At 55.9% G+C, this 17,801-nt stretch overlaps 2 protein-coding genes across 11 annotated transcripts; one reads left to right on the forward strand and one right to left on the reverse strand.

Annotated features, from left to right (window-relative positions):
* Positions 1 to 346: 346 nt before the first annotated feature.
* ARHGAP9 (Rho GTPase activating protein 9) lies at positions 347 to 7,667 on the forward strand. 7 transcript variants are annotated; one of them, XM_017680798.3, is made up of 19 exons: positions 347 to 417; positions 725 to 1,058; positions 1,364 to 1,587; positions 2,001 to 2,063; positions 2,541 to 2,765; positions 2,946 to 3,059; positions 3,252 to 3,356; positions 3,600 to 3,661; positions 3,792 to 3,882; positions 4,073 to 4,168; positions 4,276 to 4,374; positions 4,562 to 4,709; positions 4,812 to 4,919; positions 5,226 to 5,324; positions 5,504 to 5,581; positions 5,732 to 5,785; positions 6,039 to 6,173; positions 6,499 to 6,604; positions 7,234 to 7,667. In XM_017680798.3, the coding sequence occupies exons 2-19, from the start codon at positions 743 to 745 to the stop codon at positions 7,403 to 7,405; spliced, it is 2,295 nt and encodes a 764-aa protein (XP_017536287.1). In that variant the 5' UTR covers positions 347 to 417; positions 725 to 742; the 3' UTR covers positions 7,406 to 7,667. The 7 variants fall into 7 exon arrangements, with proteins under 7 accessions (XP_017536287.1, XP_017536288.1, XP_036847966.1 ...); XM_017680799.2 differs by lacking the exon at positions 347 to 417 and having other exon boundaries at positions 728 to 1,058; positions 2,649 to 2,765; XM_036992071.2 differs by lacking the exons at positions 347 to 417; positions 5,226 to 5,324 and having other exon boundaries at positions 728 to 1,058.
* Positions 7,668 to 7,829: 162 nt separating this feature from the next.
* On the reverse strand, positions 7,830 to 17,744 carry GLI1 (GLI family zinc finger 1). 4 transcript variants are annotated; one of them, XM_036992069.2, is made up of 12 exons: positions 17,625 to 17,744; positions 14,360 to 14,507; positions 14,044 to 14,136; positions 13,649 to 13,844; positions 13,252 to 13,396; positions 12,827 to 12,916; positions 12,602 to 12,739; positions 12,137 to 12,286; positions 11,565 to 11,729; positions 10,854 to 11,084; positions 10,005 to 10,272; positions 7,830 to 9,587 (listed from the first exon to the last, which is right to left on the reverse strand). In XM_036992069.2, the coding sequence occupies exons 2-12, from the start codon at positions 14,457 to 14,459 to the stop codon at positions 7,840 to 7,842; spliced, it is 3,324 nt and encodes a 1,107-aa protein (XP_036847964.2). In that variant the 5' UTR covers positions 14,460 to 14,507; positions 17,625 to 17,744; the 3' UTR covers positions 7,830 to 7,839. The 4 variants fall into 4 exon arrangements, with proteins under 4 accessions (XP_036847964.2, XP_036847965.2, XP_036847963.2 ...); XM_036992070.2 differs by having other exon boundaries at positions 14,360 to 14,486; positions 17,625 to 17,741; XM_036992068.2 differs by lacking the exon at positions 17,625 to 17,744 and adding an exon at positions 17,200 to 17,334.
* Positions 17,745 to 17,801: the final 57 nt, after the last annotated feature.

Here is a 17,801-nt window from a genome sequence, read left to right on the forward strand (position 1 = left end):
CAGAGGATTGTATCAGGCTTCTCAGCTCCTAAAAACACATCCTGGATTAAGAGAATGGTGATATTTTCATCCCTTCCTCTGACTTTGAAAACTACTGTGTTTCTCCCATCCACTTTCTCTTTCTTTCAAATTTGGTCTTACTATTCTCTGGTTCTTTGTTTTTCTACCTCTATGTTTCTCTGAGTCTGCACAGGAAGTATGCAGCTTTAGGTCTGTGGCAATTGGTAACGGAAACATCGGTGCCTGTGTAAATTTAATAAAGGGTCACAAACTTTTTATCTTTGTCATTAACTCCTGTCTCTTTGCCTCTGTTCTGTCTCAGAGTGGATTCCTTTTTCTCATCTTCCTGTATCCAGATCGAAAGTCCCCCTACCATCCAGGACCAGCTCCTCCTGCCCCTCTGATGGGCCCCAGAAGGTACTTGGAGGAAAATCACCGAGCTAGGCCCACTCCTCTGATTTCCTGCTTTGGTGGCCTCACAGCCCTGTTGACCACATCCTCTCTCACCTTACTTATATACTTCCTCACCAGTCACATCACCCAGGAGTTCTCAGCCCCTAAAACCTGTCACTGACCCCCACCTAGGCTCTGCTTTACCCTCTCTTCTTATCTCAGGGTTCCTAGCATTACCTTCCTCTGATACTGTTCTTAGAGCCATGTCTCTCTGCCTGGAAGCAGCCAGTCCTGTCCCTTTCTGGATCTCCAACACCCCTTTTTCCTACAGGTGACAGTACTGACCACAATGCTGTCAGGCCAGTGGTGGCCAAGTACCTGGGGGAGCCTAGGGCTGGGACTCCAAAGCCCTTCTCAGGGATCCTGGCTCCGTGCCCTCTATGCCTTCACTTACACTGGAGGAGATGGCCAGCAGGTGTCTCTGGCTGAAGGGGACAGGTTCCTACTGCTTCAGAAGACCAACTCAGACTGGTGGTTAGCAAGGCGCCTGGGAGCACCCTCTGTCTCTCCACCCATCTTTGTCCCAGCTGCCTTCATGATGGAGGAATCCATCCCTTCCCAGAGCCCAACCACCACCAGCCCCAGCCAATCCCTCTGGTCTCATGGTGAGTAAGCCCTGCCTGGTCACCTTCCTACCTCCTCAGCTTCTGGGAATTATTGGAAGGATCCTTCTCTCCAAAGCTCCTGCTCACCCCCTTCTCATACTTCCCTTTGATCAACGTACTCCTTATTCCCACCATGGTGTCCCTATTGCCTCTCCTCTCAGTCTCAAGCCTTCTAGGTCTCATATAATTTTCCGTAACTTTCCCCTGCTCTTGCCTTCTCTGTGAGCCCCCAGGATAGAGGACCCAGCTAACATCACACCTCTGATGGCCTGACCCCCATTCTTCCCATTTCTCATGTTTTCCAGGGCCAAAGTTGTTTCCTGGCTCCCTGAAGGAGCTGCACCTGTCTCAGGAATGCCCGGGCAGAACCCAGGTTATGTCTGAGCAGCCTCCTCCTCTTCCCCCCAAAATGTGTAGAAGTGTCAATGTTACCAATTTGAGGCCTACCCTCCTGAAGCCCTTCCAGGAAGGCCCAAGTGGAAGATCTTTCTCCCAGGAAGACTTGCTGACAGAGGCCAGTGACAATGTGGTGAGTCCCAGCTCTTCTGAGCAGGAAGTGCAATAGATATTTTCTGCTGGGCCCTATTCTAGGCATAGTGGCAAATAGGACAGACAGACTCTCTGCCCTCAAAGGATTCCCATGGGGGTGAAAACACATAAACAAATAAGTAAGATAAGCTTTGGTACTGATAAGAGCTCCCAAGAAGTATATATGTGGTGGAGAAAGATGATGTGGTTTAGGAGGGTATCTCTGAAGAAATGTCATTTAGTTGAATCTCAATAAGGGGGAGGAAAAGACAACCAGGAAGCAAACTAGGAGGTGAGAAGAAATTCTAGCTGAGGGACACCAAGTAGCAAAGATCACGAAGTATATGGCACCTGGCAGACAGAAGGCCAACTCAGTTGTGCTTTTTTCTCTCTTCCTCATGACTCCTGAGCCAGGGTATGGTGTTTCCTGTGTCCTGTCTTGACAGCTCAAGTCACCAGCAAGTCTGCTCTAGAGAGGTAACTCTCTTGCTCCTCCAGAAGACTCAGCCCCTCCCCTCTCTTACTTACTAGTTGGTGAAAAATGGCCCCTCCTCTCTCACAGTCCCTTGTAGGGAGCTCTGACCCCTCTCCAGTCTCCTATTATTCTGGAGCGGGTGAGGGTGAGGCACTCCCCTCACCCCCACCTCCCACACACACACACAAAGCCTGTTCCCCTTTCCTGAGGCCCTGGGTTGGGGTGGGGTGGGGGAGGAGGGAAGTTGGCCACAGGAAGTGAGGAGAAAAGCAAAGAAGACTATGAGGGAGGGAGTAAAAAAAAAAAGAAAAAAGAAAAACCAAACCTGCTAGGGACTGGGGTTTCTTCCCCAGGACCTGGGTCACCCCAGCCAGGAGCTGCTGGTAAGAAAATGGTTGGCGGGGAGGAGGTGGCAGATGGAGAGAAGGTGGGGAAAGGCACAGCAGAATGACTACTTCTTTCTTCCTCCTTTCTGGTAGGTAAGACCCCAGCCCCTCATGTCAGAGCTTCCTGTGTACTGCAACCTGGTGGACCTTCGCCGTTGTCCACGGTCCCCACCCCCAAGCCCTGCATGCCCCCCATTGCAGAGGCTGGACGCCTGGGAGCAGCACTTGGATCTCAACTCCGGACGCTGCTACTACATAAATTCGCTGACTGGCTCCAAGTCCTGGAAGCCCCCACGCCACACTCGCACTCGAGAGATGGTGAGGCCTCCCTACTGCTTATCTCTTTGTCCCCTTAATCCCTTTCTTTGCCCTACTGAACCCCAGAGTAGTGTATTTTCTCTCTGGGGTTCTCAGAAGAATCAAAAAATTGTGAGACCGGTGTTGAGAGTGGTGGAGAGAGTTACATCTAAATGTAACTTCACCTCTCCTTTCCCCCAGATCCCTGGATCCATGCAGGGGGCACAGACCCTGAATAGGGACAACAGTATCCTGCAACCTCAGGCAAAGGGCTCAGAATCTGACACAGGGACCCCAGAACTGCTTGGCCCCCAGGTGAGATCCCTCCCTCCTTGAGATCACATGTAGGAAAAGCCATCTTTTTACGATTTTCTTTTATGCAAGACATTTCTTCTTTACCCACCATACCCTCTGCCTCTCACCCACATCCGCACCCCTCTTCCCCCTACAGCCAGGGACTCGGAAGTTGGAGGTTCCTCCACCTGTTTCTCCAATCCCCTCCCCCAGGGTTCACCGGGCCTCCACCAACGCGCCACCCAGTTCAACCCCTCAGACCAGCCTTCAGCGTTGCAGCCCCCTCGACCTCTGCCACAGGTTCTGGACGATCCCCACGTAAGTCTCCCATTTCCTTGCGAATGCCAAGATCCTCCCTGCCGCAGCCCCCAATTCCTACTCCAGAAACATCTTCCTCTTCCTGAGTGTTCTCTGGGCATCCTCTTACCCAACCCCCTCCCACCAGCCACTTGAAAGGCCCTTACTCTAGGGAGACCCTCTGGGGAAAGATGGGCGCCTGTGGGGGGCGCTGGGTGACTTACTGACGCACGCCCCCTACTCTCCCACACTTCCACTTCCCAGGAGGTAGAAAAGTCGGGCCCGCTCAACGTGACTAAGATCGCCCAGGGGGGTCGCAAGCTCAGGTAAGACCAGAATAGGGCCGGGGCCCTGTGGTTGGATTCCCTAGTCTAGGGCTGTGCTGGGAGAGTGCCCTCCACTGGTGAATCTAAGTGACCTTTGCACTGCCACCACTCCTCCCACAACCTCCCACAGGAAGAACTGGGGCCCATCTTGGGTGGTATTAGCAGGTAACAGCCTGGTGTTCTACCGAGAGCCTCCACCGACTGCGCCGTCCTCAGTTTGGGTGAGTGGGAAGGGAGGAGACGAGAAGCGGGCGTGCGGGGGGCGGTCTTGCACAACTTCTAGCCACCCCAGGCCCACTGCGGGGCGACGGGGGGAAAGAGCACAGTCTTCCGCTTCCTCGCAGTCCACTGGGCAGGAAGAGGCAGGGAGGGATACAGCGCCGCCGCCTTAGTTTATCCCCTAATTGCCAGGGACCAGCGGGTAGCCGACCCGAAAGCAGCGTGGACCTGCGAGGGGCGGCCGTGGCTCACGGCCGCCACCTGTCCAGCCGCCGCAATGTCCTGCACGTGAGTTCCCTGGCGCACCCTCAAAGACCGAGGGTGCGCCTCACTTCCCGCGCGGGTCTCCCGCTTCGCCTGCATGCTTTTTACTCCTCTCCCCACCGGCCCCTCAGATCCGCACGGTCCCTGGTCACGAGTTCCTGTTGCAGTCAGACCAGGAGACCGAGCTGCGAGCCTGGCATCGGGCGCTGCGGGCGGTCATCGAGCGCCTGGTGAGAGGGGTGGGAGTCCGCGGGCCGGGGCGTGCGGAGGGAGAGGGGACGCGACAAGGGGCTGCGGGGGTGGGCCTGAGGCGGGGGACCCCAGCAGCAAGTGAGGGTCTCCTTGCTTGGAGGCGGGGATGCAGATCTCTCCTCGCTCTTCCAACTTGGACTCGGCTCCCTCTCCATCCGGGTCTAGGATCGGGAGAACCCGCTGGAGCTGCGCCTGTCAGGCTCGGGACCCGCGGAGCTGGGGGAGCTGAGCGCCGAGGAGGACGAGGAAGAGGAGGCGGGGCCGGTGTCCAAGCCACTGCTGCGGCTCGGCGGTGGCAGCCGCCGGGGCTCCGGTGAGGGGCGGGCCGCGCGGACCGGCGCCGCGGTTCCTAGCTGCTCGGCAGGGCCGTTGCTCTCGCGCTCGATTCCACCTTTCTCCTACCTGCTTCCTGCAGGTCGGAGTCCCGAAGGAACTGAGCAGAACCGCGTGCGGAACAAACTTAAACGACTTATTGCAAAGAGACCGCCCTTGCAAAGCCTGCAGGAGCGGGGTCTGCTGCGAGGTGAGGGGGGCCAGGCAGGCTGGCGTCCTTGTTCTGTGTCCTGCTTCCGCGTTTGGCGAGCGCGTTTGCATTTTCGAAATGGGCATCAGCCTGTTTCATGGATGAAGAAACTTAAGTGAGGTCCAGAGCAGAGCTTCCCAGACAGGCTCAGCTGTCTGAGACCACTGCTTTTCCCCCTGCTGCTGATTATGGGGGGCAGGGGGCCTCAAGAGGGCAACCCCACCCTAAGCGGTGAAGGGTGAGCCGACACAATCTTCCATGGGGCTTGCTGGCTCTGGCTTCCCATCTCACTCTGTGCCTCTCCAGACCAGGTGTTCGGCTGCCAGTTGGAATCACTGTGTCAACGGGAAGGGGACACCGTGCCCAGCTTTGTTCAGCTTTGCATTGCTGCTGTGGATAAGAGAGGTCACTTTCCCAGAGACTCCAGAATCTCCTGTTACTCAATTCCAAGGCCTAGAATTGCCCACCTCCCACACCCTTGTCTTCCTCTGTCCTTTTCTTCTCCACCCTCAGACCCCTCACTAGCCCTTACCACATACACTCTGCAGCAGTTTTCCTCATCTGCTCCCTGCCTCATCTCCTAGGTCTAGATGTGGATGGCATTTACCGAGTGAGTGGGAATTTGGCAGTGGTCCAGAAGCTTCGCTTTCTAGTAGACAGAGGTGAGGAAGGCTTATGGTCAAGTGGTGGTACTAAAAACTTAGTGCTTGAGAACCACGGGCAGTTCTGAGGGAGAGGGTTGGCAGGACAGGGAGATCTGCTGGCTGGAACTGCATGTCTTAGCTCTTGATCTCTTCTCATACATGTGGCAGAGCGGGCAGTGACCTCTGATGGGAGGTACATGTTCCCAGAACATCCAGGACAAGGTACTTCCATGGAAGGTCCCTTAGGCCCTTCAGAGTTCCCCAAATCCTTCCTGCTCCCCATGGATTCCCCCATGTCCTGTTCTTGGGAGGGTTGTCCCTATCCCCACCTCTGCTGTCTTGTCCCACTGTGGATCCCCTAGTCATTTCTGGGTCTGCTTAGTGGATATTCTCCCAAACCCCTTTTCCCTCAATCTCTGGGTCCCTCTAACCCTGCATGAGCCCTGAACCCCTCTGTACTACCTTCTCTTTCCAGAAGGCCGATTAGATTTGGACAGTGCTGAGTGGGACGACATTCACGTGGTCACTGGAGCCCTGAAGCTTTTTCTTAGGGAGCTACCCCAGCCTCTGGTGCCCCCACTGCTGCTTCCCCGTTTTCGTGCTGCCCTTGGTAAGGGATGAGCACTGCTTTGACAGTGCCCTTGGTATGGGGTGGGGCATGAGTAGAGTGGAGGCTCCCTTACACTCCTTTGACCCCTCCTGAGCACAGACATGGAGAGTAACTTTCAACTCATGTGCTGACTCCAGTTGTCTGTTTGTGAAGGTTTAGAGCACTGAGTTGAAAACAATTCTAAGGCTGCATTTGGGCTCTGTGAAAAAGGAAGCTGGGATAGGTTAATGATGTCTTCAACAGGCATGGGAAAGAGGAGTGAGACCCCTGCCCACTACCGTGCCTAACCTCAGCCCCATGCCCTTCCCATCACTCTTTTCTCTAGCACTCTCTGAGTCAGAACAGCGCCTCTCTCAAATACAAGAATTAATTGACTCCATGCCAAAGCCCAACCATGACACTCTGTGGTACCTCCTGGAGCATTTACGCAGGTCAGGAGGACTGAACATCTGGGTTCATGCAGGGGGAGTGGGGAGTGGAGCATGCAGCAGGGATTCTTTGTTCAAATGGGTTGAAGGTAGGGGAACACCTAAGTTTAGGGCAGAATGTGAAAACAGGCAACCACTGTGCAGGGAACATGTTACCGGGGGCAAAGCCTTGTGATTGGTCAGCATCAGATGGGGAAATGAGGACCAAAACAAGCCCGGGGATACTGTAAGAGAAATATGGAAAAGCAAACCTCCTCTACTTCCCTGTGCCTTCTTGTCTTTCTTTGGGACAGTGGTGATGGCTTAATGGGCTAAGCTGAGCCTAGGCAGTGGCTTCTGAGAGAAGATAGCCATTTGAATGAAAGCCTCCCAGATTGCCAGTGGAGAGGCTCTAGGGGCAGTCTCTGGAGTGGGAAGAGGCAGGTGTATCCTAGGTTGCACCTTCAAGTTGTATCCTAAAAGTTTGTCCACTAGTCCCATCTCAATTTCTCTTGAGCCTCTCTCCTTGGTTTCTTCTGGCCACATGGAGGGACCCAAAGTGAACTCTTCCCTCCTTAAACCTTTGAGAGGCTAGACTTATTTGAAGTGGCAAAGCCCTGCTTATAGCCCCTTCTCTTGGCCTTTGTCCGCAGGGTGATAGCACACTCCGATAAGAACCGCATGACCCCCCACAACCTGGGAATCGTGTTTGGACCAACCCTATTTCGGCCAGAGCAGGAGACTGCTGACCCGGCAGCCCATGCTCTCTACCCTGGGCAGCTGGTCCAGCTGCTGCTCACCAACTTCGATAGCCTCTTCCCCTGAGCAAGGAAAAAGAGATACATGTCTCCAGTGATCTGTTGGGTGCCCTTGGGCAGGCGTGGGGCCAGGTGTGTTTTGAAGACATTCCTTTAAATCCTGTTTCCCAAATGACTGTCTCCGTCTTGGAGAGTCTGATGTGAAGAGTTCAGGTGGGGTGAAGGAGCTTCTCTAAAGAGAGAAGTGGGTGGATTAACCCCTGCCTCTCTTGTCCCCAGTCATGGCCCCTTCCCCAAGACAATGATGCATAAAGCGGAGCTCTTTCTGATGCAGTTCCTTTATTACCAGGAAACAGCGTTGTCATCAAATTCCTCCCCAAAACATACAGACTGTGTGCAGCCTCAGCCCCTATCTCCTGTCTGGGGGCATCCTGGGGGCTGTGGCCCCTCCTCCTGATTTCTCTGTAAGTGTGGATCTGTGATGGGTGGGTTCTCTACTCTTTAGGCGCTGGAGTTGAGGAACTGTGTCTCCCCAGGCAGGGATCCCAGTAAGACACTCATGTTGCCCACAGCCATGTTGGGAGGCCCAGAGGGAGGTGGGGTATGCTCAGAACTATCCCCCTGGTCATGGGAAGGGGGAGGACTTGGCCCCTGTGTCTCATCCAGAATAGCCACAAAGTCCAGCCGAGTGTTGTCAAGATCAAGAGAGTCCAGAGGGTTACACACCTGCCCTTCAGGAGGAGGGCACAAGGCAGGACCCCTTCCCAGCCTGCTGACCTCTGGATGGCCACAGCTGGGGTTGGTGCCCCCTGCCTTGAGGGGCCCACAGTATGTGGGCAGCGGGGGCAGAAGTCGGGGTAGTGCTGCTCCCCGGTGGGAAGCCTCGTTTGCCCCTGACGCAAAGTTTCCACGGCATGGTGAAGGGGTGGCATAGGGGCCCGACTGATGACAGGGCAGGTTTGGGGCAAAGCCGGGTCCATATGTGGACATGGGAGTCTTGGCAGGGCTTGAGCTAACCTGGGAACCCCCCAGAAACTTGGCACTCTGGTAGAGAGGTTCCTGGACTGGGGGGTCTCCTCTGCCCCCACCCTCCCACAGTAGCTCCTGTTGAGACTGAACATAATTACACACAAGCTGAGCCTTGAGCTGCCCTGTGGAATGACTGGGGGAATCAAAGTCCAAGCCGGGCCTGGGTTCTGAAGGAAGATAATCAGGGGGTGACTGGGTATAGGTGTCTGACTGGGGATATTGGGGAGGCAGTGGGTGGGGGTAGTGGGAGAACAGAGGCTGTGGGCATGGAGGCCCCTCACTGAGGTGGGCATTGAGGCAGGGTACCAGTCCTGTGGAGTCAGATCCCATTGGACACCCCTGTTCTGGCTTGACCTGCACTTGTCCATAATGTTCAAGATGAGGACACTGGCTGTAGGCTCCAGCTGGAGGCTTGGGGCCTGGGGAAAGCCCAGAGTGGGAAGGGAACTCACCCCATGTTTCTGGCATAGGTTCAGGATAAGAGACCTGCTGGGGACAGGGGTTGGGGCCATAGTTGGCAGGTGGACCAGGCCCAAGAGGCAGGGAGCCTGGACCCCTAGCTGCTCCATAAGGCTCAGCTGCTGCCCCTTCAGGCCCCTCATATCCCAGAGTATTGGCAGGTGGGAAACCCATATAGGGGTTCAGACCACTGCCCATTATGGAGGTCCCAACCTCTGGCTCTTCCCGTAGCCCTCTGGTATCAATGGCGACATTCTCAGTGATGCTGGGGGGCTGTGGTGAGTAGACAGAGATTGGGAGTTGGGAATCGAAGTTCCTTCTTCCCCCTGCCACAGGGGGAGGTGTGTGGACACAACCCAGGCTCTTGAATCGCTGGACTCTGGCTGGGGCAGGGCGGTCAGCAGCCCGGGCTGGGTCACTGGCCCTCCGGGTGACTCCTACATTTGGGTTGTACCCTGGATACTCAGTTTGACTTCTCCAGGGAGGTGCAGGAAGACCTCCCATCCGATCCAGGCTGGGTGCTGCAGTAGTTGGGGTACCACCTCCCCTGGCTGAAGCACATCTTGCCCGGAGCAGGTAGTGCTGGGCAGGCGTGAGGCCAGGCAGAGAGGATGCTCCATTCTCTGGTGGGGAGCCAGGGGGAAAAGGTGAGGCCAGGGAGGAGCGGCGGCTGACAGTATAGGCTGAGCTGACACTGCTGGAGCTGCTGCTGCGGCGGTCAAGAGAAATTGGGGGGCCCAGACGGCGGGACACAGGGGTGCCTGCAAGTGACAGGGAGAAAAGGCAGGGTGGCCGGGGAAAACTGTGAATGTCACCCTGCCTCCCTCATGGGACAGCCTTATCCTTGAATACCAGGGGCAGGCTCCGTAACTACTCAGTTCTGTCTCCTTCTCTCATGCCCTTTCTGCTCTAGGTCACCAGTGATTCAGAGCCACTGTGAAGTTGTACAGGTTGTACACTGCACAGTCCTAGGGGACAGTATTCCCATCATAGACTTTGTATATCACAACAGTTTTCTGATAGGTGGAAGGAAAGTGTCTTGAGGAAGGGGGACTTTTTCTAATTGTACAAAGGTGCTGTATGGCAGCTCTGAAGGGTGAAGTCCCCTTTTCAGCCACAGAGAAGGTCAAGATCTTAGCCCAGCAAGCACCATGCCCCCCCCAAAACTTAGGTCTCACCTGTGTGGGTCAAGCTTGGCAGTTTGAGGCCCCGGGGCCCTACTGGCCGGAGTTGATGTAGCTGATCCAGCCTGAGATTCTCAAGGCGGCGAAGAGTGGACAGCCCAGGGCCAGCAATGAAAGACCCCTCATCCAGGCTGGACAGGTCCTCAGTGCTGCCCCCTGCATTTCCAGTCATTTCCACACCACTGTCTGTATTGGCTGCACTGCCTGCTGGGGAGTGGTCACTGCTGCAGGATGACTGGGCCCCGGGGCTTGGCTGTGGCTTCTGTAGGGAAGATGAGGGCTGAGGGTGGCACCTTTCCCCCTTCCCCACAGTGCTCTGAACTTAGTGAATCACTAAAGCCTGTGTGCCAGTGACTGCTGGGGCTTTGGGGAGGCTTGCAGGTATAGAGTGAACTGAGCAGGTGACGGATGGGGCAGAGTGGAGGGGATATTTGATGAGAAGAGTGCAAGCTGGAGCACAGACTACCTGGGCTCGAATTCATGCTTTTAGTTCTATGACCTTGGACAATTTCTCAGTGCCTGAGTTTTCTCACCTGAAAGTGGGGACAGTTAAATACCTTTCTCATGAAGTTGTTGTGAGGTGTATGTGAAACTATGTATGTAAAAAGGCTTAGAATGATATATTAAGTCTATATAAGAGTTTGTGGCACCAATTAAGTAGGTTAAGTACACTAAAATCCCTAGATTTGGGGTAACCCAAGAAGCGACACTGGGATGCAGTGTGAGGACTGGCCACAGAAGAGTGATTTACAATGGAGGGTATGGAGGAATTGGGAGGGGACTGGAAAGAGGTCAGCAAAGCAAGTGGGGTGTGGAGGCAGGGGGCTGCCTGGGCTGTCTCACCATGGCCCCTTCTGGCACAGTCAGTCTGCTCTCTTCCCTGATGGGGCCTCCGTCCTGCTCCCTCTTGGGCTCCACTGTGGGAAGGGATGATGCCCGGGGCAGGGGGCCATCACCTCGGTGCCGCTTGGTCACATGGGCATCAGGACCATGCACTGTCTTGACATGTTTCCGGAGTGAGCTGGGATCTGTGTAGCGTTTGGTGCAGCCAGGGAGCTTACACACATACGGCTTCTGTTGAGTGGAAAGCATCAGGCAAAGGGATCAAAGTAGGAGAAGGCCGAAGGAATGAAAAAAAGTGGTAGCACCAACTGAGGATGAGGTGGGTCAGGGAGCAGTGTACAGCACCCAAGGAAGTAAGGAGAGGGTGGCCTTTGGAGTGGAAGATGAGAGGTTCAAGGAGAAGTTCAGGAAAGCTGGTAGCCCAAAGCTGGGAGAGATGAGGGGTCTTTGAGGACTCATAAACTTGGGTTGAAGGGACCAGGGGTCTCCTAGTTGGAATGCCCTATTTTAGGTTAGCTCTTGGCTAGTTAGAGGTAAGGGAAGGGGTGGCAAATAGAAATTCTTGTTTTCAGAAAGGCCTGCTTGAGGTGAAGTCTGTGGAGGGAGGGAAACTCACCTCTGTGGAGTGGGTGCTGAACTAAAGATTTCTTGTGGGACATCTCCCAGCAGGAGCTTCTCAAATGAGGAGGGTTTCTTAGGTGGGGCACTCACCTCATTGGAGTGGGTCCGGTTCTGGTGCTTGGCTCGGTCACTGGCATTGCTGAAGGCTTTGCTGCAGCCCTGGTGCTCACACATGTATGGCTTCTCACCCGTGTGTGACCGCAGGTGCGTCTTCAGATTCTCAAGGCGTGAGTATGACTTCCGGCACCCCTCAAACTAGGTAATGTGGGGGTCAAAGGATAGCTCAGAAATAAGGACATGGGGATTGGAGGAACCCTAAATCTCAAAAGGGACAGATAACAGAGAACGTAACTCAAGATGGAAAAGCACTAGGGCTTCAGGAGAATTCCCAAAATCTGGGGACAAGGGCAGACAAGGAGCTGGAGGCACTCTTCCTGCAAGGACATGGAGATGAGGCAGTGAGCATCTGGTCCAGCCAGAGCAGATCTCCCTGTATGGGGATTTTAGGTCATCTTGGGATAGGGCTGTCCTGGGAGTACCTTATGTCCACAATGCAGGGCTTCTCCATGCGGCAGAGTAGCAGGCACAGTGCCTAGGGCCCAGGGGAGTCAATAGGCCCTGCCTTGTGGAACCACCCTGAGCCTGGGAAGTGGGTGCCTCACCGTGCATTTGTGTGGTTTCTCGCCCGTGTGTCTCCGCATGTGGACCACCAGCATGTACTGGGCTTTGAAGGGCCGCAACTCCCTGGAACAGCCCCCCCAGTGGCACACAAACTCTTTCCGCTCCCCGTGGATATGCTCACTATTGATGTGCTGCAAGAGGGGAGAGGCAGAGGCTTACTGAGACCCAGAACAGACCCTCCCTTGGACTTCCCACCCCACCCAGTTACTCCACAGCCCCACCTCCTGAGGGACTGTGAAGGGGCAGGAAGGATAGCATAGCCCACATCTCAGGTCTTCCTGGTTTCTAGAACAAAGCCAGAACTCATGAGTTTTTGCCTGCCCAAATTGGCAATCAACCTCTGACCTCTATATCATGACCTCCTGCCCTTAGCCTGATTCTGCAATGTCCTGCTCAGAACATCCTGCAGGCTCCCACCAGTATTCCTGTTATCCACTGGGGCTCACATGCACCAGCTGCTCCTGGGAATCAAACTCCTGGCTGCAGCCAGCCCAGCGGCAGTCAGTCTCATACACAAATTCAGGCTCAGGCTTCTCCTCCCTCTCAAGGTCCTCACGCCCATCCAGCATCCCCAGCAGGGGATCCTAGAGGAGGAGACACAATCATCAGGTCATTTAGGCAACAGCTTTTGCTTCTTTCAGTTTCCAGAGGTAAATTTTCTCCTCCCTTACCTGTGTGCCTGTGGAGTTGGGGCTGGACATATCACCTTCCAGGGGCTCCTCCACGCACTTGCCAGCCAGCATGTCCAGCTCAGACTTCAGCTTCCCCAAGGGAAGAGGTGAGGGTGATGAAGGTGGAAGTGAGCAGAAGGAAGAGGAAGCCCAGCCAGGTCTTCCTGCCCTGTGCACCCCCACCCGTGCAGCTGGAACCCCTGGGTTTGGAAGGCACTTCCTTCTCAGACTGCACTGGTGACTGGGATAGGCAAAAGGTGGGATCTTGTGTGGAAGAGTCTGATTAAACCCTGAGGACTGAACCCCAGCATCCAGACCCTTTTATTTTTCTGGTACTGAAAACTTTTGTGTCCTCTTTCCCGTATAAAGTCTACCACCCATGCACCCTGAGCTGAAAGAAATCACATGGCAACATGAGGACTCACCTGGCAAGTTGGGAGGGCTCCCCGGGACTGAGGATGCGGCATCATCCCACCCTGGGTGGTGTCATGGGGACCACAGGCCTGGACCCCGAAGGAAGGCGAGGTCCCTTTTTGGCGATTCATCTGGGGTGGGAGTCCCAGAGATGGGCTAAGGAGGAGGAGGGGAGGCAATTACTTAGGACCATCATCTCAGAAAGTCTCAGGAGTTCTTGGGCTATTGGAGGGTTTCTGGAAGACGGTATGGGAAATGGCTGAGTCAGTCCTAGGGAGGTACTGAGGAAGGCTTCAGTGCCTTTGAAATGATTAGGATTCAAATAGGGTCAGGTGGTTTGGAGGGCTTGAGGCTTTTAATGGGGTTCAGTTGATCTTTAGGAGCCTCTTAGCCTGAGGCTGTCTGCACCTCATGGTGCTGATGGACAGGTGGCCATAGGAGCCCCCTGGAGATGTGCAGCGAGAGTTGATGAAGGCCACGAGGGAGCTGGGTGAGGTGCGGATAACTGTCTGCAGGTCCAGGCTGGCGTCTGACAGAGGTGAAATGGAGAGCGCCCGCTTCTTGGTCAACTTGACTGCACTCAGGGGGCGAGGAAAGAGTGGGGCTGGGGCAGGAAACAGGAGATATGGTCAAGGGACACGTCTTTTAGCAAAAAGAGGACACTTGACTGTGCTTTGCCCATCTGTGACCTCCTGATCATGGTCTGACCCCTCCCATCTGCAGGCATTTCTTCCAAGTTAGTTCCCTTGTGCTCCCGCCCTCCCCCTCAGGACAAGTTTCAGAGATGTTGCCTGAGGCCTCACCCTCTGTGAAGCTGTCATTCTCTCTGGCTGGCTGGTAACTCTGGGGGCCTGACATAAGGTTGGCCTGATGGCAGAAGGGCAGACCAGGCAGTCCTAGAAAAGAGAGACCACTGGAATGGGGGATGGGAATGGAGGACACATAAGGCCTCACCTTGAGACCCCAGGGAAGACCTGATCCCCTGTCCTAAGCCCTTTTGACATGGGGCCTCAAATCTTAGATGGGAAACGCACAGGGTAGGAGGTAGAGGAGGGATCTCTGGGGCTAGGTGAGACGTCTGCCCATCCTCAAGACACTGGGATTGATACATGCACTGACCTTCTGTTCCCATGCTGGGGGCCCCCTGACTGGGGAGGGGCCGGAGGCAGCAGGGCTCGCCATAGCTACTGACTGGCGGTGGGGTCATCGAGTTGAACATGGTGCCTCAGAGCAGAGTGCAGGGATACTGTAGGAGGAGAAGGGTGATCTGAAAGTTATAAAGACAGGGAGAGAAATAGATAAGGCCAAATACCTAACTCAGGCACAAAACCCCAGCAGAGCCACTCCAAGACATCTGCCATGGGAAATCAAGTTGAAACGATCATCACTCAGGGTGAGGGCAAAGGGAGAAGCGCTGAAGAGGCAGCGGTGGCAGTGCTGGGGATCTCTGTGGGAACTGGGTGGGAGCTTTGCCTGGGTGTGTGTGTGCGTGTGTAGGGAGGAATGGTGTGGACTATTGGTACCTACCTGAGCTCCAAGTGATTTTATACCGTGGCCTCTCTATTTCTTCTTGCCCTGACCATGGCTACCATTGAGGGGTGGAATGGGGGAACCCCTGTGAGAGTCTGACTTCAAGCACTGGGTGGGCTGCTCTCCTTGCGCCCCCCTCCCTTACCTTAATTGGTGCCAGCCCACAGACAGCCCATCTGCCATCTCCCCAGCAGAGGGAGTCCTCACCACAGCCCAGCCCGCGAGGCTGGTGGGGCCAAGTGGGAGCTGGGATGAGCTGCTTTTTTTCTCTACGGCAGAAAACCGTGTGGAATGGGATAAGGTTTCTGAGGGGAGCCTTCCTGGGGCTGCTGGGTACAAAGGATGGAAGCTGATATTATTCTGGGGTGGTTTGGATCTGAGCGCCCACCTCTTTCCGCCTGATTTGGGCAACAGGAAAGGGACTGTGAGGGAAGGAAGGCTTTGGGAGAACGAAGTCTGAGGAAAGGGAGGGTGCTACTGTTCTTTTTCTCCAACTCCAGTTTTAAATCTGCCCCGGGTTTTCCGGTCTCCCGGGATTGAGGGTGGGGCGGGGCGGGGTAGGGTGGAGAACGACTGGGAGCGGGCCACCGGCGCGGTGGGTGATCCCGGGATGCTGGGATTTAGGGTGAGGGCGGGGTAGGATGGGGAGCGGAACATGGACCCCATGACCCAGCTCGAGCCCCGCAGCCTGGGCTGTACCCCTACTAACTCCTACTTTCCCAGAGGAGATCGGATCCCGCATCCAAGACCTCCCAACTCGACCTTGGCACTCTGTTGGTTGGGGGTTGGGGGCACAGCTGGCTGGCAGCTGGGTGTGTGTGTGGGGGACACGTCTCTCGCCTCTTTCCCCCGTTATGACTCATCCTGAGGAAGGAGGCGGTGGCTCTCAAACGACCCCCGCAGACACTAAAGAGACTCCCCCAAACGTCCTTTCAGTCATCTCCGTCCCACTGCCCAGCTGCAGCAGAGCCGCGATGGAAATAGGGCGACATCCCTCCTCGCCCACGCGTGCAACAGCCCACCCACGTCTTCCCTTCACGCGGTTAAAGAAAAATTCTGCCAACTTTTCCAGCTTCAGTTAAGTTTTCTGGGGTATGGATGAGAGAGCAGGATGGGGCAGGGAGCTCTGGAGTCCTAGGGTTCCCTTGATGGAGCCCTGAATCATCTCATGTGTCCCCCTATTTTCCAGAGTCCTCCTCCCCAACTCCCAAGCACCGGCCCCGCCCCCTTCTCCCGGGCCCGCCTTTCCCGCCCCCGTGCCTCCTCGGCCCACCCAAGTCGCCGCCGCAGGCTCTGGCTGCAGACGGCTCGGCTTCCCCCGCCCGTCCCGGGAGCCCAGTAGAGCAAGCCGCGGTGGAGAAAAGCTGTTGGGGCGGGGGTGGGGTGGGGGGCTTGAGAGGCGGACCACATTTTTCCCTCCTCCACTCAGTGCATCCAGAAAGGTGGTGGTGGAGCCTAGAGGCTGGGTTGGGGGTGGGGGCAGAGTTGGAGAACTGGGGTCCCGTTGGAGAGGTGGAAAAGAAAGAAGAATCCAGAACTATAGGGAGAGAAAGAGGTCTGGGTGAATAAAATAAGGTGTGTATGGGGAGAAGAAGGGGTCCGGACACCTTAGGTTCCTGGTATCCCAGCTGGCTGTTCCTGAGTTAACCCCTCAGGACCCCCGGGAAACCCTTAGTGACGTCAAGGGCGGGGTCAGTGCTGCAGGGCAGAGGATGCCGGGGAGATGATATGGGATGGGGGGTTGTCTCTGAACCCTGCCTCCTAGGGAAAACGACGCTAATACCGGCCTTTACAACTTCCCCAGGCAGTCGGTCCGCCTTCTGCCTCTACTGGACCGTAAAGACTTATCCTAGAAGACCCCATTCCTTCAGCCCCCTTAAACCTCTGTCCCCAGTCTCTGTGGGATTCCCCTCTCCCTAATCCTGTCCCCAAAGCTAGCTACCCAGAGAGGATTGTTTCGGGGTCAGGGAGCCTGAAAGAGGCTTCGGAGCGGGGAGCAAGGGCAGGCAGGGTGGTCTGAATCAAAGGAGGGGCCTTGGTCCCCAGCTTCTGTTTGGGAGAGAGGGCCAATGGGGATGCACCGGCAGACTGTGGCCAGTGGTCCCGCCCAGTCCCAGTAGGGGTATCTTCCCTCCGCTGGCCCCAGCTGCCCTGGTGGTCCTGAGGTTAGAGGGTCAAGACAAGGTCTCATCAACTCCTGCCTAGCACCCTGACCACAGTCCTTGGGACTTAGGAGTCCAAATTCCTTGAGTCTTTCTAGGGCCTAAACAAGACACGGGCCACTCCAGGCCCCTTCCTAGTACAGAAGACACTCCTTTTCTCCGATGTACATACACCAACAAGCCCATCTGGCACAAGACAGGTCAGGGGTTCGAGCCCAGCCACCCCCAGTGGTTCTGTCGCCTTAAACACACCCATCCCTACCCCACCTAGAGTTCAATCCTTTGCTGTCCCCTCCTTTCAGAAACACCGACGTCTTCCTGCCGGCACTCAGAGCACAGCTGGAGTTCCCTCTCTATCACGCAGACCTCCAGCTAGCAGTCGCTCCAGCCTCTTCAACCAAACCTCACGAAAGTGAGGTGTCTCTAATAGATGGGAGAGGCGGAGTCGGACAAAGAGATCCACGATTGCCGGAGACAGACAGGCTGTCAGAAGAAAAAAGATCCGGAGGAGATACAAATGAAAATCTCCCGACTTTCTACATTTCACCTCAGGCTCTCCCCCCTACCCCCCAATTTTGCCTCTGTGCCCCAGGTGTCCCTCTCGGTTGGGCAGAGTCCCTCGCAAACTAAGCATCCCCTCAGGCCCCCTCCCCCACCGCTCCCAGGTGGCCCCCGCCTGCCCCCCTTCTCACCTCCGTCTGGGCGCTGGGCTCGGGGTGCGCGGTCCAGGGCTGGAGTCCGGGCTGGGGGATGTGCGGTGGGAGGGGGGGCAGACAGGGCCACGGCAGCGTAGCCTCAGTGCCACCCCCGCCCCCCCTAACCTGGCCGCCAGCCCTCCAGCCGGCCCAGCTCGCCGGGCCCAGAGCCGG

Source organism: Manis javanica, chromosome 10 (assembly GCF_040802235.1).
Source record: "Manis javanica isolate MJ-LG chromosome 10, MJ_LKY, whole genome shotgun sequence".
Lineage (NCBI taxonomy): Eukaryota > Metazoa > Chordata > Mammalia > Pholidota > Manidae > Manis > Manis javanica.